Here is a 22373-nt window from a genome sequence, read left to right on the forward strand (position 1 = left end):
GAATCGAATGGCACAGCTACTGCCCCTTGTGGAAAAATAAAGGACTCTGTAATACACATAAATGTAAAAAGAAAACATCATGTGATGCATCTCAACCTGCGCAAAACAATGTAAAAACCATACATGCTACCTACATGCCCTCATTGTCTAGCAAATCATAAGTAGCTGAGGGACCCTGTACAAAAGAATTGACAATTAGCAAGAAAGAAGCATGCCATCATCTGTCTAAACAACCATAAAACAATAAGTGGCAAAAGCCCCATCAGAATTAGCATTTGCCGAGCTAAAGTTGTGCATTCACCAATCGATAAAACATATTAAGATGCGTTAATGAAAATAAAATTATATCGCTTCACATACAGTAAGTGAAAAAGAAATGAGTAAGGGGACCAAATTTAGTTGCCTGATCAGATGTAGCAGAGATAGAAGCTAGTTTTTTTCACCTTGCCTACTTCTGGCCAATACCCCCACAGATGCCCCTCTTCCCGTGCAGGAAATGCCCCTGACCCTCCTCCGAGCATTAAGGCCCAGAATAACAACAACATCCCACAAAAGGACCCGCAAAAGGCAACGAAAGTGAGCCAAGTAGCTTGGCCAGATACCCGCACTAACCCAACCAAATAAATGTAGCCAACGGATCAAGGCAGAATGCATGACAGTGAGTATATTTTATTGATAAGCCAGATTGAACACAGTTGAGAAACAATGTTAAAAGATCATATCGAGACAATAAACGGAGGTGGTTCAATATTGCCTTCTATCTAAACTCTCTAAACAGAGGAACACCCTAGCTTTATGTGAAAACTCAAAAGAAGGAACATAATGTAAGGTTCAGACACTACATAAACTATAGTAATGATCTGCTGCTTAGGACACGCATCAATATATGATGCATATCTATTTCATGAAATCCTAAAGGTACATCCACAATTAAGAATATCTGAAACTTTGATGTGCATACCAAGAATAAACGATGGCCAATACTCCTATAATGAAAAATATTGTACAAATAATTAAAAGATTCAGACTTGCAGGTAATATTAAGAAACAACATATCCTAGCCAAGGTGTGCAGGCGATAAACAGGTGAATCCAAGGAGTAGGAACTCACCCATTATAAACCAACAACAAACAATGTTGTTATTATTGCCTTCACTCTATATTACTGGGAGTGACATACATGTTCAGTCCCTACAGATGTTACTTCCAACAGATGGCTTCGGTTCCGATTCAAAACCATTTTACATGGCGCTTGCATGGCTTCTACTGCAGGGATGATTTGAACAAGGAAGTGAAACTCATCTTAGACAACCATCAAGACAAAAATTGGGTAGCTGAAACAAAAATCGTTGAAGTAAGAGAACAGCGATCCAATGCCTATCGATGATGTACCGCTTGCACAGAGTGCCAAAAACAACTGACTATTGTAGGTGATGAAAGCACGTGTTCTGCATCAGGTAGAACAAGAAGGTGGGAAGCTTACATAGAGAAACCAGTGGTACATTCCAACCAATGATAGAGAGGAATACGAAGAACTAACCACCCCTGTTGTGAGCACGTAGCCTTTTTATCTCCCTCTGAATTTCTATTTCACTTCTAGCAGTGCAGATACATATGTTGATTGAGCGCAAATAGAGCAGGCAAAAAGAATCAGATCCGGTACAGAGAGAAGCATACCTTTGGTTCCACGGCGTCACAAATAGGAGGCTGCAGGCAGTGTAATCCGAGCGGAAAGCAAATCGATGGCCTAGGAGAAGAAAGGAATGGTCAGAAAAAAATATAACTTCTACTTACTGCAATGGAAAAGAAGGAAACTATTGTTAGTACAACATCAGTATATAGGTTATTAGTACATAGGTGTTTTTGCATTATCAAAAAAACATAATCAACAACAGAAAAATAATCTTCCTAGCCTCTGTAACACATGCCTCGACCTTATGAGGCATAACACGAGACCAAGTCTCTGTAACTGAAACAGAAACACACATCATATTCCTCCCCAAGGTTTCTAATTATTCAACTGCGATGATCTAATCAGATTCATATGCCATGACCAAACAGAGCAAGCACATAGTATGTTACTTGGTCCTTGTTAACTTCAAACAGTTTAAACCAAATACATGTTACTTTTTTTTCCACTATCCAATGTGGAGCAAAAGCCCCATGGTCCTTTATTTCAATCGAAGCAAATATATACAGACAGAGAATAAACAGTCCCAAGAGGAAGGAAAGAAAGAGAAAAGAAAACCTACCTAAGAGAGCACATCCAAAAACCTAACGGAGGCTTTGGATCCAAAATGCATGAACTGAGAAGTAGGTGATCTAAAATGCATTTGTTTAAACTAAGCCAGCAAGAATAACACATTAGATTTTAATCTGGATCCTTCATGTAAAGAAATAACATAAAAATAATCAAGAATTTCTCAATTTATTCAACAAAGAGCAGTGAAAGTGAAACATAGCAGGCACACCAAATAAATCTGGGCACATATAAAAACATTCCTGACATTCTCACACATAAAAAAGCAGCTAACCACCCGTTGCACCGATGGTGCAAAGGGCGACAGCAAACCAAGCATTCAAATCATGCACGTAAGATTTGTTTAAGGACTGATAATAAGATCCTTAAAGTATAAAGAAATAGATACTTAGGTAGCATGTTAATACATAGTGATATATGTTACAGTGCATGCTAGCATGATAGCCCAAAACAAAGTTGTCAGCAGTTCATGATAGGAAAGCAAAGCTATACAGGTAGCCTGAACCATGATTGGACTTGGTCCAGTGGGGTTTGTATAAACAGCATGCCCAGCATTTACAAAAGCATTAGCCTACAAAATAAAAAAGCTATCAGAATACTTAAACCTTGTGAATCACTTGTGTGATAGTGACATAGTAGAAAAATGCATACAGGAGAAGGCCCCATTCTAAGCGTCATCATTGTCCGTCCAAGCTCAAAAGGCATAGCCCCCAGATGTTGTATCGCTACTCCCAACTCTGTCGACTCATTCTGGATCTGGCTTCGCACAGATGTATCACCAGTGGCAGCATCTCTCTGAATACATTGTGCGAGATGCTGAAATAGAAATCACGTGAATGGAGGTAAGTCTACACAAAAAGTACACATTTAGCTCTTCCGTTGTCTAATAAATTATTTGAGAGTAAAAAATAATTCATAAGACACAAATCTACATCATAGCACTGCATAATCAGTTGCCGAAAAACAAGGCATGAAATTCTAACAACAGAAAAGCATCAACAGTCCTATGAGCATTGTGTTCAGAGAGTAAGATGTGTTACCAGGAAAAAACACATAAAACTGAAAGAGGCGTGGTTGTATATAGATAAATCAATACAACCTATGACATCAAGGTCTGGTAGAGATATTCCACATATTACAGTTAGAATGTATATGAAATTGACGGGTATAACTTGGTAAAGCCAAATAATTTTATTTTACTTTTGCATCAGGGCATCAAGCGTCACAAGAGGATGGCAGGATAATACCATTTCCATTAGTTTCTTCTTCGATACGTGCTACAAAGGTTTTGTAGTTTCTGCATATATCCACACCTTAAACGTCGCAAGCGGCTAGTTTCTCTTTGGCTTTCTAGAGCGGCATAACAGAGTTGCTTTCGGAAAACATCTTTGTACCATATATACTGTATCTATCTGAACTAATAAACTTGCAGTGACAAAAACCTTGATTCCAAGGCGCTTTGCAATCTGTATAGCAAATGTGCCAATTCCGCTTGATCCACTGTGGATCTGCATATGAGTGGAGATAGGTCGACAGGAAAAAAATATAGGCATGAAAATTCCGTTCTAGTTCAATTCTCACAACACCAAATTGTGCACCTCTTTTTGCATACAAGTGATTACTAAATCATTTCATACTCCATTTGAGTAGCACCATTCAATACTTTGTTGTTTTTCAGTTAGTCGGAGCATGTCAATTTGGTGATGACTAAGGAAGATTCACGTTCTGCAATCCTAACAAACAAATTAGCCAGAGAGATTTTCTTAAAGGGAAGGGATTCACCTGGAGAGATGGCTGGTCATGAAGACGTGCAGGCCACCTCGGGCAAGCCGGCGGCATCGGTCAGCGACACCCTCTCTGACACCGGGAGCAACAGCCTTGGCGGCATCACCACCTTCTCCGTCTACCTGCGTAAGCAACGAGAGCAGCTGCATGACCTCAAGCCAATACACAATATTCAAGAAATCAATCAATCAATCAGTACACAATATTCTCTTAGTTGTCCCAATCAATCAGGAATTGTGTACCTTTTGAACAGTTATAGGAAAATCCTCTTCTAGCCACTTTGTATCTTTGATGACTTCTTTTACTGGCCTCCCATTAATTTTGGCATTCAAGAAATTAGGAACCTACTCAAGTGGAAATCATCAAATCAGTACTCCAAAGCACTACCAGCAGAGTAGACATGTTTGTAATCATATCTTCACCTGAGTTGTTGAATGGTTTCCCCAAATAGTCATATTTGTCACTCTGTCATAAAACACACCAGCTTTTAATGCTAACTGCAAAAACATTGTGAATGACAGATTAGTCTTGTCATTTGTTGAATTAAATAACTGAAACATATCAGAAATGATTAAGATTCATTGAGAGTATAACACAGCAAGCAAATGGCAGTGCCTGGTCCTTTCAACTAAACTGGTCTACTATTTTTTTTACCGACGACACAAGTCATAAGTTTCTTTTGCAGCTAGATGAACATACACAAGTTATCTGATGGCTTACATATGACAAAACATTTAACATATGGCAGAAAAATTAACATTATGACCAAGGCAGAATAAAAGGACTGGAACCTGTAGTTTTGGGAACCTCGCTGGCAAATACTAATGCAAACTTTATCCATGACTGCAGGATAAAGCTGGCAGTGGATAAATTCAAGAGATAACAGAGCCTTTGCATGGCAGCTCAGAAGCAGGTATACACCATTAACCTGTCTGTGGAAATTGATAAGCGTATGATTATTTGAAACAAGTGTATGGTCATTGGTCACATAACCGACACAAATTTGATTTTGCAAAAATGGAGGGATATTAGGAGATAAAGTTTCAGTTTTTTGTCACACCTAACCTTCTAATTCAGCCAGAGCAAGAGCAGAGCATGAGAGACCTTGAAGAGTCGGAGAGGACTGGCGCTCTTGTCCTGTAGGTAGTGCTGACCTCCATTTCCAGATCCAGCAATCTCCTCTCTCGTCTCCTCACTGAAGAAACCAACATGGCCATGTAAATGCTTCAGTTTTGAGAATCAGTGCACATGAACTGCACATGTTCGCTTGCATACTGAAACTGAACAAAAGGGAGGGTGCTACCTACAGCAGGGAAGGGAGCAGGTGTTGGGGAATGTAGTAATTTCAAAAAAATTCCTACGCACACGCAAGATCATGGTGATGCATAGCAACGAGAGGGGAGAGTGTTGTCTACGTACCCTTGTAGACCGACAGCATAAGCGTTATGACAACGCGGTTGATGTAGTCGTACGTCTTCACAGCCCGACCGATCAAGCACCGAAACTACGGCACCTCCAAGTTTTAGCACACGTTCAGCTCGATGACGATCCCCGGACTCCGATCCAGCAAAGTGTCGGGGAAGAGTTCCGTCAGCACGACGGCGTGGTGACGATTTTGATGTTCTACCATCGCAGGGCTTCGCCTAAGCACCGCTACAATATTATCAAGGAGTATGGTGGAAGGGGGCACCGCACACGGCTAAGAAAACGATCACGAGGATCAACTTGTGTGTCTAGAGGTGCCCCCTGCCCCCGTATATAAAGGAGCAAGGGGGGAGGTCGGCCGGCCCTTGGGCGCGCCAAGGAGGAGGAGTCCTCCTCCTAGTAGGAGTAGGACTCCCTTCTTTCCTACTCCTACTAGGAGGGGGAAAGGAAGGGGGAGAGGGAGAAGGAAAGGGGGGCGCCGCCCCCCTCTCCTAGTCCAATTCGGACCAGAGGGGGAGGGGGCGCGCGGCCCACCCTGGCCGCCCCTCTCTCTCTCTCCACTAGGGCCCATAAGGCCCATTACTTCTCCCGGGGGGTTCCGGTAACCCTCCGGCACTCCGGTTTTCTTCGAAATCACCCGGAACACTTCCGGTGTCCGAATATAGCCATCCAATATATCAATCTTTATGTCTCGACCATTTCGAGACTCCTCGTCATGTCCGTGATCATATCCGGGACTCCGAACAAACTTCGGTACATCAAAATATATAAACTCATAATGAAACTGTCATCGTAACGTTAAGCGTGCGGACCCTACGGGTTCGAGAACAATGTAGACATGACCGGGACATGTCTCCGGTCAATAACCAATAGCGGAACCTGGATGCTCATATTGACTCCCACATATTCTACGAAGATCTTTATCGGTCAGACCGCATAACAACATACTTTGTTCCCTTTGTCATTGGTATGTTACTTGCCCGAGATTCGATCGTCGGTATCTCAATACCTAGTTCAATCTCGTTACCGGCAAGTCTCTTTACTCGTTTCGTAATACATCATCTCGCAACTAACTCATTAGTTGTAATGCTTGCAAGGCTTATGTGATGTGCATTACCGAGAGGGCCCAAAGATACCTCTCCGACAATCGGAGTGACAAATCCTAATCTCGAAATACGCCAACCCAACATGTACCTTTGGAGACACCTGTAGAGCTCCTTTATAATCACCCAGTTACGTTGTGACGTTTGGTAGCACACAAAGTGTTCCTCCGGCAAACGGGAGTTGCATAATCTCATAGTCATAGGAACATGTATAAGTCATGAAGAAAGCAATAGCAACATACTAAACGATCGGGTGCTAAGCTAATGGAATGGGTCATGTCAATCACATCATTCTCTTAATTTGTGATCCCGTTAATCAAATGACAACACATGTCTATGGTTAGGAAACATAACCATCTTCGATTAACGAGCTAGTCAAGTAGAGGCACACTAGTGACGTTTAGTTTGTCTATGTTTTCACACAAGTATTATGTTTCCGGATAATACAATTCTAGCATGAATAATAAACTTTTATCATGATATAAGGAAATAAATAATAACTTTATTATTGCCTCTAGGGCATATTTCCTTCAGCAGGGACCTTGTGCGGTGCATTGTGCGGGACATAAGAGTATTGAATATTGTACTGAAATATGGAACATTGGATAATCTGATGTTAACATTGCACAGCAAAGAGGAACCAGCATAGTTTTAGTGGTACAATGAATTTCTACTTCTGAATATTGACAGTACAATATACTCAGAAGTTTAATTTCTGCTACTGAATATTGACAGTACACCAGTATTCAGTTTATATAAACAACAATATATTCTCTGAAGTTTTAGTTGCTTTCTTCAGTCAATCTTACCCGATGCAGTCAAAATTTTCAGTTTTGACAAGTCTTGCGATAATTCTAGCAAATTAATTGTCAAGATTGATGGCATTGCTTACCATCTCTCTCGGGAGCACATTGTCTTCTGCTTCCTTTGCAGTTTTCTCAGATATACCCACCGGCATTGACGAACAGGACACATTCATCTTTATGAGAGCAGGCACTGAAAGGGTAATAAGAAAATGTTCAGACAGAGCTAACAAAAGCATTGTAAGATGAAGGTTTCTTAGCAGGGAGCAGTACACAAAAATGAACCTGAATCAGGAGAACCTGAATCGGAGGTAACAAAAATGAAGGCTTTTTAGCAGGGAACAAAAACTTCAGTCATAGCGTGTGAAATAGCCTAAGGAAGGTTAGCTCTAAACCTAAATCAGGGCCATTTTCAAGCAGGGGAGCAGCCAAGGCTAACTCTAAACCAACTCAAGGATTTGGGGGCTGCACAATTCCTAGTGCTTATCAATCCGAGCCAACTCAAGGATTCCTATCCAGATTCTTATCAATCCGACCTTATGAATCCACTTGTCAACTCACGGACCGCAACAGCCTAATCCACGGCAAGATCAGCGAAGGACGGTAACTTGACACGGCGGAGAGCACGACCTGCGCGGCAGTCAGCTCGCCTCAGCCCGGAGACGGCGACGCGCGGCCCGGAGACCAGCATCATGGACTCCGCCTCCACCTCATGTGGCGCCGGGTTGGTCGGGGTCGAAGTTGGCGTTGCAGGCTGGCGGCGCCGCCTCCCAGCCCGCATTCCAGGCGAAGTCCATGGGGTGGCCGACGGATCCGGCGACCCATCAGCTCCTTGGACCGAAAGCACAGCCTATTCGGTGGCAAGATGGAGCAAAGCACGACGGCGACAAGCCAGAGCAGAGCGCGGCGAGGACGAGCCGGAGTAGAGCGCGGCAAAGGTGAGCCGAAGCAGAGTGCGGGTTGCCTAGGAAGGGGTGGCGGCACCAGGAGGCTAGGGTTTGTGGGAGGGGATCGGGGAAGAGAGCAGAGTGGGTGGGTGCGGGCGCGAGTGCGGGCTCAAGTGCGGCCGGAGGCAGCGGCTAGGGTTTCTCCACGAGCGGGCTGCGTATTATATGCCTGCGCGTGAAATGACTAAAATGCCCTTGGCGGGGCACGGAATTTACAGGCGGTGGCACGAGTACCGTTCATAGCGATTTAAAGGCGACGTGGAGGCCTTGGTCCTGCCTAGCAGTTCTCCAGGGTTTATTCTATTGGATGGACAAACAACATAACCACAACGAAAGTTCTATCAGGTAGTTAACACTTAGTCTTAACTCATGTGTAATTAGAACTTATATGGAATATTGTACTATCAAGTCGAGCAAACGACTGCATGAGTAACTTAGAAGCAGTTGAGAATTTTTTATTTTGCTAATAACTGCATCAAATTAGCAGTATAGATAGATGTTACACAATAGTCAGGAGGAGCTAGCAGGGCATCAAATGTAAAATGCCAAAAGACCTTGCAATGTACATATGATACGGAAATCCGGTGACAGCAAGGGGTGACAAAGATCATCAATTTCATCATGTACACCAGATGCTTTCTCCCGGGCTTTCACGACATAATCACATCTTCGACAAGTTATAGAACAGCTCTAGGAAAAGGTCTACAGCAGCCTCTAATTCTACAGCCAAAAATTTCCTCTCTCTATTTCAAATGCCAGAGGCACTTTCAGCAATTTCAATCGTCCCAGGTTCTACCTGCAACTACATAGGTCTGCATCATGGCCTCATAGGCGTCTGGATCAAGGCATTCAAACTTCTTCAGGCACTCAAGGAAAGACTCCGCACCAGCAACATCCTTTGACTCTTCATAGTGCTTCAGAAATCTGCTCACAAGCTCTTTCGATGGCACCCATTTGTGTGTCGTCACCATGTTATTTGCATCTCTTAAGATCTCCAGTGCCGTGTTAACATCAGATTTATCCAGATAGAACTCAGCAAATATGTAAACCATCCCCTCGTCGCAATGACCCTGAGCCATTGTGCTCTGACGGATAGCCTCAGCTTCATCTATCATACCCTTATCAAGGTAAGCCTTGATCATAACATTTGCTATCCTTGTGTCATAATGTTCATGACTTGATTGCCACTCCTGAAATATTTGCTGCAAAGACTCAAAGTCATCAATCATACTCAGAGCTTGAAGCATCACAAGATAGCTTCTGCTCAAGCATTTCTTGAATGTGGACTTCAAAGACTTCCAGATCCTCTTCACCTCGGTTGAATTGCCACAATGGGCATGTAAGGAGAGGAGGGCATACCAGGAGCGCAAGTCATCCTTGTCCATAACTTCCTCAGCTTTCTTTAGGGCAATTTCTGCCTTGCCAAACAACTTTAGTTTAATGTAATTGTTTGCCATCCGAGTGTACAAGGACCAGTGAACTGGAGCCACCTTCTGCAATTCTGCCAGTACCTTCTCCGCAGCGTCCAGGTCATTCATTGTGATATAGCTTTCTATCAAGGTGAAGTATGTAAACTTATTAGCACTTACACCACTTCCTCGCATTTCTTCAAATGTGGAGAGAATTTTCTCTGGCTGGCCTGCCTTTTGGTACAAAACCATCAAGTTGTTGTACACCAGTTTATCTGGAACAATGTTTTTGGCCTTCATCTTCTCGTAGAGCTCCAGACCTTTGTATGCCAACCCGTGTTTAGCATAGCAGTTCAGCAAACAGGAATAAGTTTTCACAGAGTTGCATATATCTGGAAGGCTCCAGAAATATTTTTCAGCTGCCTGTATCCCACGCACTTTTGAAATGAGGTCAAGCCGCAGTGCGTGATGCCCAAGCCTCAACTTTGCTCCATGAGCTTCCATCCAGTCCAGCAACTGGGTACAAAACAACATGGCCGAAAATTATACAGTGAACATGAAAAGATACTTTGCTCAGAAAGAGATTGCACCAGAACAGCAGATGAACACTTAGTACCACAATATTACAGTGAATATAAAAAGATCCTTAGGAGAGACGAATGTTATCACCATCTGAACCTTCTACTGTTAGAACATGAACCTTCATTTTCTGGTGTGAAGTCTTACTTTTCTTCCCTCTAGAACATTTGTTCTCCAGGATTTTGCCTATTCACGTGCGAGAATCAAGATCCCCGACTAAGAAGTAGAGTATGTTATGGGCAAGCAACCAATGACAGATGAATTCCGAGAAATTGGAGATTAACTCAGCTTAAGACCATTTTTAACCATCAGCAGTTTTTGTGGTAGACCTAATTGCTCAAACCTCAGACTGTATACGTTTGATATGCGGTTATTTGTAAAGAACATGAAAAGACATGTTTGTTTGAGACAAATTATCCATCAAAATCTTTCCTGCAATTGTCTATTAGAAACAATAAACCCTGTTAACTACAGTACAACATTCGTTGTTCCAACTGAACTAGCTCATGGCAAATGCATATTTTTTATCATTTTTTCCTTCAGCAACTTCGTTCATGATTATAAATCATAATTGAGTATGTCAATGATTGCAAATAGTACTAGCACAAGAATCATTTTGGGGAGGAAAAAGCATGCTCCCATACTATCTCTTTATCATAATGACATTTACTATGATAGATCATGGCAAACACATCTTCATGTTGCTATTTAGGTGGGGATGGAGCTGTGAAACAAATAGATCACAAATGCCAGTGTTGTTTTCCACAAGTAAACATAACAAAACATGGGGTTTTCATAATTCAACTCAATTGCTAAATCTCTGCAGATAGATAGGCATCAATATACATGACCTCATATCTCAACCAAATGCAGATTAACGTAATAGCAATGGAACCTTAAGTCATTGACTCACTACGATCATTTAAGTAGAAAATTTTCAAATGTTTATTATTAAGCTTTAGTAAAATTCACCTCAATACACCGAGTCTGAGGCTCAAAACATGCCTCCTTTGGTTTGGAGGAATTTCATAGGAATTCTAGAGGATAGGATTCTCATAGGATTTTTTTTCCTTAAGAGCTCTTTGGTTCATAGGAATGGATTCCTATTCCTATATAGGATTGGTTCCTATCCTCCACATTTTATAGGAAAATAAAAATGAGCCTAGACTCAATGGAAAAATTCCTTTGATGTGAACCAAATGACATCTCATTTCCTATTCCTGCTCATAGGATTTGAGATACATGTCATCTCATTTCCTACAAATTTCCTATTCCTACGATAATCCTATCCTATGAACCAAAAGAGGCCTTATATGCAGTCATTGTCTTCAATTCTTCATAGACTATATCCTATGACTATCAAATAGTGAGAAGTGAAAACATATAGGCTATACTCACTAAAAGCACAACACTTATTTTGGATCGGAGGGAGTAATATTTAGAAAGAATAGGAAGCTGCAGCATCTCTTCATATATTCCAAAAATTACAGGGGTCAAGATACTGCGCACCATCTTCGATAAAGATACAGAAAAACAGAACAGGGTATCATAATTACGATCATGTTATGACCAAAGCAATGTGCAATATATAGCACCTATTTTCACTTAGCATCAGACACCAAAATACCATTATGGCGGTTGGCAACACAATCAGTTGACCCTGTCCTACGCTTCAGTAGTTCAGTTGAAAAGGAACTTCAAGTTTGCGCCGTTCATTTCCAGTAGTGACCTTAAATTAAAATGATCCACAAAGAAAACACACATAGAGGTTGAATGAAAACCCTAGTATATCAATCCGTCCCCTTTCCTCGCTTATCCCGAAGAAAACTTCAAGCCCGCTACTTTCCGCACGAGCCTATCGAAAATACGCTACCGCTAATGTAGCATCGAACCAGCAAAAGGAAGAGATTTGGGGGAGGGGGATGGCACCTCGAGCGCGCCCTCGTTCTTCTTGAACTTGGTTAGTTCGCGGACGTACGCGAGGACCTGGTCCTGCGAGAGCCGGAGCCTCTGGCGGAGCCATTCGTCCATCTCCGCCGCCACTATCCCCGGCGGCCTGCCGTGGGACACCTTCGAGATCCTCTTGTAGAGCGGGACCCACGACGGCTCAAGGCCGCGCCGCTCGGGGACTACCGACTCAGCCTGCGGCTGCGCGAGCTCGTGCGCGAGTCTCGCCGGGGCAAGGGAGATGCGCCGCCGCGCCTCCGCGGCGACCGCCCTGCGCAGCATGGGACTGGCTGCTTGAGTTTCTTTTTTTTAGTGGAGACTGGCAGGCCGCTCAGCTGGTCCGCCGTGATTCTCCAATGAGATGAGATGGGCCCTCCTTGGGCTGCGGCGACGAGGCCATGGCGCACGGGCCGAAACGGGAGAAGGCAACAGCAGGCCCAACATTTTTTGAAAGGAAAAACTTTGTTTTTGCCATTCTAGCTTTTGCCAATTTTGCTTATGCCACTCTAGCATTTGACATCTCACTTTTGCCACTCTTAGCTTTTGCCAATACATCACAAATGTCATTCTATGGCAAAAACGATAATTTTTCATTTCACTTTTGCCACTGTTAGCTTTTGACAACGTATCACAATTGCCACTATGAAAATTTTGCTTTTGCCATGGAATGGCAAAAGTGATACATTGTCAAAAGCTAAGAGTGGCAAAAGTGATATGTCAAATTTTAAAGTGGCATAAGCAAAATTGGCAAAAGCTAGAGTGGCAAAAATAAAGTTTTCCCTTTTTGAAATCCTAAGACAATTTTCAATTTCATGAACTTTTTGAAATTCGAAAAAAGTTGAATTTTTTGGAATCGATATTTTTTGAGATCCTGAATATTTTCAAAGTTAAAAAGGGAAACACGGAAAAGGGGCACCAGGCGCCCGCACATTGCGCGTTTGCACGTCACCCAACATGTTGTGCACTAAATAGGAGGACCCCTTCAATCAGTTCACAATAAATAACAGGAAAAACAACATCAGGTTCAATGGAATCCTTGTGTGAGATGCCAACTTTCCCATGATTAGAGGCCCTTCTGCGAACTTCGTATAATGGCCCTCATAATAGAATCATTTTTTTCTTTCAGTTAAGGATGCAACACCATTTGGAGATATTTAGATGTTAGCTCTTTTTTTCTTTTCTCACAACTACTCCCTTCGTTTCGAATTACTTGTCATGGGTATGGATGTATCTAGATGTATTTTAGTTCTAGATACATCCATTTCTGCGACGAGTAATTTGGAACGGAGGGAGTAGTTAATTGCGTACTTTTTTGGCAACATTGTTGAAAAAAGAGAAGAGAACACCTGGATTCTCGAATCTTGATCTTGGAGTAAATAAGAAGAAATCCCACGCTCCATGATCTTGGGGTAAATAAGAAGAAATTCCACACTCTAGCTATCCAATAATCCAAATTCAGGCAATGCCACAACCAGCACAATTTACCTACTTGTGATTCTTACAAAAAGGGAGGAGTCAAGTAGGTCAAACATCATTACATCCACTCATCATATAACAAAAATAAATAGACAAGGATCAAATAATTGAAATCCAATAATTACATGAATGGGAAATGGCTTGGGTGCTTCACATGAATAGTGCCTCGACTCCACGTCTCCATCACCTACCCTCAGATCTTGACAATGACTCAGACTATGGAAGGCCACACTATCAGCTGCTACTCTCGTGTTATTGCCAGGGGACCAGGGTGTGTCGCTAGCTTGCCTCTGCCCGCAGTTTATAGGATGCATGGAACCAAGGAAATCCATCGGAGTGTGATACTACTAGTGATACAACTCGGAAAAAAATCACTAAATAGCTTTGGGAGTTGGGGTCCTGGCCTCTTAGGAACCCGAGGCAGTCAATTTCGCAAGAAGAAGATGGAGACCAAGAGACAAATAAGGGTGTGTTGCTAGGAGCGAGCGAAGGCGGAGGATTAAGGATTGTTGCTCATGGTGACTTGCTTCCTTCTTAATGGGCCAGTCTTGCATCTCTTGGGTGTGGGCCCTGCTCGAGTTGGGCCCTAGGCCATCACACTCATCGCCATGGCCCAGAGCTAGCCTTGGATAAACCAACCAGCATGCTAATGATAAAACAAGACAGAACTCCAAAAGCAACAAATGTGTTGTATCATTAGTCGTCGTTCCCATCGGAGCCGTCAAACCAAAATCTAGAAGTCATAAGCTTTAACCAACGAATCAAATGTTCGCACTATTCTCTCAATATTTGTTTTGTTTACTTTTTCAAAAAAGGAAGGATCAACCTCTCGTCCTTTGCATTGTTCGCTAACAGTGGATATCGGGTATAAGAAATAAGTACATGCTCGATCTGTTGACAGAAGATCGACTAAACCAAGCTACGAACAACAACATCGAGCTAAAGAAATTAGAGAATAGCATCAGCCAAGTACTTTAAGTTGCACGAGCAGATTTAACTGAGAAATTAATACAAGCAACTGCTTGAAGATACATTGAATAAATCATCTTTAGCGCCGCCACGTGATCATCCAATTACCTGGCATTGTTGCCTAAATTTTCATCAACCGCTCACACTGGAGATCGAGTCCAAGAAAGAAGTACATGCTCGATCTAGAGGTGCATCAAGCAATTGAGTATTTGTAGTTAAGTAGTGCAATTCATGTGGTTAATTCAACCAACAGCAAAGGAAATCCGAACATCATGCTAAATACTCTTCTTTTTGGTTCTGCTAATAGTTAGCTATCTATTTTTCAATCTGTTTACTCTAGATAGAGTAAACACAAAGCAAAGTGCTAACAAAGATACTCTCGGGAGGTGTACTACAAGTTTTATATAGTTTATATGCACACTCTGAATTTTTGATGCCTCTCAAGCCCGAATGAAGGAACAAGAAAGGACACACTATGTAATATATATGAGGCGAACAAAAGACCACAAGAGAATAATACACTCACATGCTTTCTATTGTTGTACCATTCGACTCATTGTCCTGATCTGCGTGAGTTATGTAACCACTAGAGAATGCATCTTATGTATAGTCGAGAGTGATTTTCCTATCATGCACGTAAGAGACTGTGCACACTATTGATACGTCTCCAACGTATCTACTTTTTCAAACACTTTTGCCCTTATTTTGGATTCTAACTTGCATGATTTGAATGGAACTAATCCGGACTGACGCTGATTTCTGCAGAATTGTCATGGTGTTATTTTTGTGCAGAAATAAAAGTTCTTGGAATGACCTGAAAATCAAAGGAGAATATTTTTGGAATATATAAAAAATACTGGCAAAAGAATTAAGGCCAGGGGGCCCACACCCTGTCCATGAGGGTGGGGGCGCGCCTACCCCCTGGGTGCGCCCCCCTGCCTCGTGGGCCCCCTGACGCTCCACCAACCTCAACTCCAACTCCATATATTCATGTTCAGGGAGAAAAAAAATAAGGGAGAAGGATTCATCGCGTTTTACGATACGGAGCCGTCGCCAAGCCCTAATCTCTCTCTGGAGGGCTAATTTGGAGTCCGTTCGAGCCTCTTGAGAGGGGAATCCATCGCTATCGTCATTATCAACCTTCCTTCATCACCAATTTCATGATGCTCACCGTCGTGCGTGAGTAATTTCATCGTAGGGTTGCTGGACGGTGATGGGTTGGATGAGATTTATCATGTAATCGAGTTAGTTTTGTTAGGGTTTGATCCCTAGTATCCATTATGTTCTGAGATTGATGTTGCCATGACTTTTCTAGGATTAATGCTTGTCACTAGGGTCCGAGTGCCATGATTTCAGATCTGAACCTATTATGTTTTCATGAATATATGTGAGTTCTTGATCCTATCTTGCAAGTCTATAGTCATCTATTATGTGTTATGATCCGTTAACCCCGAAGTGACAATAATCGGGATACTTACCGGTGATGACCGTAGTTTGAGGAGTTCATGTATTCACTAAGTGTTAATGCTTTGGTTCGGTACTCTATTAAAAGGAGGCCTTAATATCCCTTAGTTTCCAATAGGACCCCGCTGCCATGGGAGGGTAGGACAAAAGATGTCATGCAAGTTCTTTTCCATAAGCACGTATGACTATATTCGAAATACATGCCTACATTACATTGATGAACTGGAGCTAGTTCTGTGTCACCCTATGTTATAACTATTGCATGAGGAATCACATCCGACATAATTATCCATCACTGGTCCATTACCTACGAGCTTTTCACATATTGTTCTTTGCTTATTTACTTTTCTGTTGCTACTGTTATAATTACTATAAAACCAAAACTGCTACCGTTACTTTTGCCACCATTTCCACTATTATCATATTACTTTGCTACTAAATACTTTGCTGCGGATATTAAGTTTCCAGGTGTGGTTGAATTGGCAACTCAGTTGCTAATACTTGAGAATATTCTTTGGCTCCCCTTGTGTCGAATCAATAAATTTGGGTTGAATACTCTACCCTCGAAAACTGTTGCGATCCCCTATACTTGTGGGTTATCAAGACTATTTTCTGGCGCTGTTGCCAGGGAGCATAGCTCTATTCTTTGAGTCACTTAGGATTTATATCTACTGATCACTATGAAGAACTTGAAAGATAAAAGAACCAAGATTTTTCCCTCAACCACGAGGGGAGGTAAGGAACTGCCATCTAGCTCTGCACTTGATTCACCTTCTGTTTTGAGTAAACTTGCAACACCTATTCCTGCTATTCATTCTGATATGTCGCATTTTATTGATGATGCCACTTCTGCTTTGCATGATACTTATGATGAAACTATTTCTATGCTTGATCATACTGTGCCACTAGGTGAATTTCTTGATGAACAACTTGCTAGGGTTAGAGATAATGAAATTATTGAAACTGATAATATTGATGAAAGTGACGATGAAGATTCTCCCCCTAGATATGAATTGCCTGTTGTGCCTGAGGGTTATGTTATGGATGAAGAAACTGCTAGAGACTTCTTAGCTTAGCTAATAATTTCTTAAGGATAAAGTAATTGCAAGCTTAGCTAATAATATGATCTTAAGAAATTATTAGCTAAGCTTTAAAAAACTTTGAATGCTAGAATGAAATATGACCCTGCTTTTCGTACTTCACCTATCTTTATTTCCAATAAGGATTATGATTTCTTTGTCGATCCCGAGTTAATTACTTTGATTGAATCTGATCCTTTTTATGGTTATGAATGTGAAACTGTTGTGGCACATTTTACTAAATTAAATGATATAGCCACCCTATTCACTCATGATGAGAAAACTCGCTATTACTTTATCCTTAAGTTGTTTCCGTTCTCATTAAAGGGTGATGCTAAAACATGGTTTAATTTTCTTGATCCTGGTTGTGTGCGTAGTCCCCAGGATATGATTTATTACTTCTCTGCTAAATGCTTCCCCGCTCATAAGTAACAAGCTACCTTAAGGGAAATATATATTTTTTTGCAAATTGAAGAAGAGAGTCTCCCACAAGCTTGGGGGAGGCTTCTCCAACTACTTCATGCTTTGTCTGATCATCCTCTCAAGAAAAATGAAATACTTGATATCTTTTATAATGGACTAACCGATACTTTCAGAGACTACCTGGATAGTTGTGTTGGTTGTGTTTTTAGGGAAAGAACTGTTGATCAAGCTGAATTGCTATTGAATAATATGTTGAGTAATGAAAATGATTGGACACTTCCTGAACCAACTCCTAAGCCAACTCCGAAGAAAAGTGATATTTTATTTCTCAGTCCTGAAGATATGCAAGAGGAAAAGAAATCTATGAAAGAAAAAGGTATTAAAGCTGAAGATGTTAAGAATTTACCACCTATTGAAGAAATTCATGGTCTTGATAACCCGACACAGATAGTAAAGGTAAATTCTCTCTATAGATTTGATGAAGGTGATATTCCTCGTTATAATTATGCTAGCCAATGCTTAGATAAGTTTGATAATTTTATTGTTAAATAAGAAAACTTCAATGCTTATGTTGGTAGACAATTGAAACGCAATGCTGATATGCTTGAACACTTGAGTGATTATATGTCTAGAGTTAAAGATGAACTTAAACTTAGTAGTAAACATGCCTCTATGGTTACCACTCAAGTAGAACAAGTACTTAAAGCTCAGAATGATTTGCTCAATGAATTAAATAATAAGGAAAATGATAATGATGTTAGAGTTATGACTAGAGGGGGTAAAATGACTCAGGAACCTTTGTATCCTGAGGGCCATCCTAAGAGAATTGAGCAAGATTCTTAATGTTGATGCACCTAGTTCTTTTAGGAATAAGAAAAAGAAAAATGATAGGACTTTGCATGCTCCTAGTGAACCTGTTGTTGACACACCTGAGAATTCCAATGATATTTCTATTTCTGATGTTGAAACACAATCTGGTAATGAACATGAATCTAGTGATAATGTTAATGATGATGTTCATGTTGACGCTCAACCTAGCAATAACAATGATGTAGAGATTGAACCTGTTGTTGATATTGATAGCCCACAATCAAAGAATCAACGTTATGATAAGAGACACTTTGTTGCTAGGAAGCACGGTAAAGAAAGAGAATCATGGGTTCAGAAACCCATGCCTTTTCCTCCTAAACCATCCAAGAAAAAGGATGATGAGGATTTTGAGCGCTTTACTGAAATGATTAGACCTATCTTTTTGCGTATGCGTTTGACTGATATGCTTAAAATGAATCCTTATGCTAAGTACATGAAAGATATTGTTACTAATAAAAAAGATATCGAAAGCTGAAATTTCCACCATGCTTGCTAATTACACTTTTAAGGGTGGAATACCAAAGAAACTTGGAGATCCAGGAGTACCAACTATACCATGCTCCATTAAAAGAAACTATGTTAAAACTGCTTTATGTGATCTTGGAGTCGGTGTTAGTGTTATGCCTCTCTTTTTATATCGTAGACTTGATTTGAATAAGTTGACACCTACTGAAATATCTTTGCAAATGACTGATAAATCAACTGTTATACCTGTCAGTATTTGTGAGGATGCGCCTGTTGTGGTTGCAAACGTTACTATTTTAACAGACTTTGTTATTCTTGATATTCCCGAGGACGATAGTATGTTGATTATCCTTGGTAGACCCTTTTTGAATATTGCAGGGGCTGTTATTGATTGCAACAAAGGCAATGTCACTTTTCATGTTAATGGTAATGAGCATACGGTACACTTTTCGAGGAAACAACCTCAAGTCCATAGTATCAATTCTATTGGAAAAATTTCAACGATTATTATTGGAAGTTTTGAATTTTCTCTTCATACTGTCAAGAAGAAGTATGATACTCTTATTGCTGGGGATGTGCATATCCCAGTTGAGGTAACCTAGTGTTATTCAAAATTTCTCCGGTTTCATGCGATTCGGAATGAGTTTGTTAACAAGACTTGATCAACCTTGTTAGTGGATTCCTTTTGATGAGCATGAGATGGATGAAGTTAGAAAGCACAACTTTCTGTACCCTCTTTTTACTTTCTGATATTTATATTAAATAAAGCAAAAATAGTATTTTATGCCTGCTTTCTGAATTATCCTTGTAATAAAAAATACCCCAAAAATAAAAGTTCTCCAAATGCCCTGAAAATGAAATATGATTTTTTTCGGAATATTTAAGAATTATTGGCATTGAGAACACACCAAGGGGCCTCACCATGTGCCCACGAGGGTGGAGGGCGCACCCCTGCCTCGTGGACCCCACGTGGGTCCCCTCCACTTATTCTTGCACCCACACACTTTGTCTTCCTCAAAAAAAATCATCCACCAGCTCAAACCCGTGTTCTAGCTCATCTTGCTGCCATTTTCGATCTCCTTGCTCAAAGCTCCATTCACAAAACTGCTTTGGGGGATTGTTCTTCGGTATGTGACTCCTCCAATGGTTCAATTAGTTTTTGTTCTAGTGCTTTATTTATTGTAAAAAAATCTGCTTAGGTGACCCTATTCTTGAGCTTGCATGTTAAATTTATGTGGTCAAAAGTAGTTTTAATGCATGATATAGCCTCTAGACACTTGTAGGAGTAGTTGCTATCAATTTTGTTGAGTTTGGTTCACTTTTATTTTAAGTTACTAAAAATTTCAGAAATTTTCAGAAAAAGATGAAGAGATTTTTGAGGGGCTCATCGAGCCGAAGCTCTAAGGATAAGCAAAGTGAAGAAAATAAGAAGCCCAAGTATAATCTCCCTCGTGCTACGGAGGCCTCACCGACTTCCTCCACGACCAGCGCGAATAGTGTCTCTTACTCATCAATATTTTGTGCAAAATTTTCATTTCCATGCCAGGAGATCACCACCTTCGGTGAAATTTTATTTATATGATGAGCATAAGGAGATGTCACTTTATGATTTTTGTCGGGTTTGTAGGATACCCTTTGAGGGCAGCATAGAGGAACCACATTGTAATGATGTGGAGGGATTTATTGATATAATTGCTGTAGGGGAAACGAGGAAAGTTTTTGATGCAAGAATCACTAGCATACATTTTCCTGTTCTACGTTACTGCAATATTTGCTACTATATGCTTAAGTGGTCGCGAGAACTGTGAAAATCTTAGTGCCCCTGGTATTGTTATTTTGCGCCATGCTTTGTTTCGTGATACCACCTTCAGTTTAGGCGCTATTGTTGCTAAACGGTTAAATCTGAACCGTACAAAGGGTCCCGTCTTAGGAGGCATCTTCGCCTCACGCCTTGCTGCACACTTTAGCATACCTATTAGGCATTGTGAGAAAGAGGAAAAGTTGCTGCCTCATATTTTTCTAGATTATAAGAGCATGGTAGCACATGATTTTATTATTGGGAATAAGAAGAAGATGCTCAACTATAGACTGATGTTTGGTAAGAATCATTTTGAGACTATTACCTTGCCTGCTCCTTCTTTGTTCACATATTTTCAGGCACGTACCTTGTTTTGCCGGAGGCCGTTCAGGCATACCAGAACCTGATATCAGCTCTAGAGCCGGAGCCACTATCTGATCCTCACCGTCAGTTTGTTTATCGGTGGGATCCGGAGGAGATCGCCAACCAGTGGCACCCCGAAGACCCTCCTCAGTACACCGGAGAGGGCAGTTTTGATCCATGGGCATAGACCAACTTAGGCCAAAAGTCTAAGCTTGGGGGAGTATGTATTTCTCACCGACATTACATTCATGTTCACACACTCATGCCAGTTGTCGGTGCTCATATTTTTTCATTGTATAATCCATGCTAGTTTATTTTCTTTTTAAGCTTTCTTCATGTGTGTTTGAAAAACCTTAAGAAAAACCAAAAAAAATAGTTGTAGCTTTTAGCTAGTTTACTTTCCATGCCTGTAGTAGTAGTAATTAAAAAGAAAATCCAAAAAGATTTCTCGTTCTTTTTTTTCCTTGTTGGGAGCTTTCCCGTGTAAATAGTTTTATTTCCTTTCTTTTTCTTGGGGTCAAGAGGAGAAGACCACGATAAAAATATTGAGTAGCTCTCATATGCATTATTGTCGATCTAACAAAGAGCCCATATTACCTTGTCTTCTCCTTTGTATTGAATGCTTGCAGATTCCAGCTTAGTCCGGTGCACGTGCGCTATTATTATTATCCACATCATTCGGTCGTGCAAGTGAAAGGCAATAATGACGATATATGATGAACTGGTTGAGATGAGAAAAGCTGGTATGAACTCGACCTCTCTTGTTTTTGTAAATATGATTAGTTCATCATTCCTGATTCAACCTATTATGAATGAAACATGTTTGCAATGACAATTAGATATTATAGTTGCTTATGCCATGCTTAATTTACTAGAAGTTTATAATGGTTTACCTTGCGTACCAACATGCTATTAAAATGGTTGTGATGTGGTATGATAGGGTGGTATCCTCCTTTGAACGATTCGAGTGGCTTAACTTGGCGCATGTTCATGCACGTAGTTGAAACAAAATCATCATAGCCTCCACGATATTTATGTTCATGGTGAATTATATCCTACTCATGCTTGCATTCAGTGTTGATTAATTTTAATGCATGTTCATGACTGTTGTCGCTCTCTAACTGGTCGCTTCCCAGTCTCTTTATAGCATTCTGTGATGCCCCCGATTCAACCGTACACTAATCATACACGCAAACGTGTACGATCAAG

At 40.9% G+C, this 22373-nt stretch overlaps 1 protein-coding gene and 1 long non-coding RNA gene across 3 annotated transcripts; both read right to left on the reverse strand.

Annotated features, from left to right (window-relative positions):
* Positions 1-552: 552 nt before the first annotated feature.
* LOC119314911 lies at positions 553-7824 on the reverse strand. 2 transcript variants are annotated; one of them, XR_005152500.1, is made up of 6 exons: positions 7465-7824; positions 5110-5239; positions 4467-4541; positions 4287-4388; positions 4042-4166; positions 553-3075 (listed from the first exon to the last, which is right to left on the reverse strand). It is a non-coding gene; the product is annotated as an uncharacterized LOC119314911 (long non-coding RNA). The 2 variants fall into 2 exon arrangements; XR_005152501.1 differs by lacking the exons at positions 5110-5239; positions 7465-7824 and adding an exon at positions 4836-4949.
* A 928-nt stretch (positions 7825-8752) lies between these two features.
* Positions 8753-12566, reverse strand: LOC119314912 (pentatricopeptide repeat-containing protein At4g01990, mitochondrial-like). Its single transcript, XM_037589597.1, has 2 exons — positions 12240-12566; positions 8753-10247 (listed from the first exon to the last, which is right to left on the reverse strand). The coding sequence occupies exons 1-2, from the start codon at positions 12537-12539 to the stop codon at positions 9099-9101; spliced, it is 1449 nt and encodes a 482-aa protein (XP_037445494.1). The 5' UTR covers positions 12540-12566; the 3' UTR covers positions 8753-9098.
* Positions 12567-22373: the final 9807 nt, after the last annotated feature.

Source organism: Triticum dicoccoides, chromosome 6A (genome assembly GCF_002162155.2).
Source record: "Triticum dicoccoides isolate Atlit2015 ecotype Zavitan chromosome 6A, WEW_v2.0, whole genome shotgun sequence".
Classification (NCBI taxonomy): domain Eukaryota; kingdom Viridiplantae; phylum Streptophyta; class Magnoliopsida; order Poales; family Poaceae; genus Triticum; species Triticum dicoccoides.

What these genes read in the sequence shown, in the direction of transcription:
- LOC119314912 (XM_037589597.1), bottom strand. Translation starts at nt 12,539, where the DNA reads ATGCTGCGCAGGGCGGTCGCCGCGGAGGCGCGGCGGCGCATCTCCCTT. An exon ending in AGAACGAGGGCGCGCTCGAG is followed by an intron (nt 10,248 to 12,239) that starts GTGCCATCCCCC and finishes TTTTGTACCCAG; the next exon opens with TTGCTGGACTGGATGGAAGC.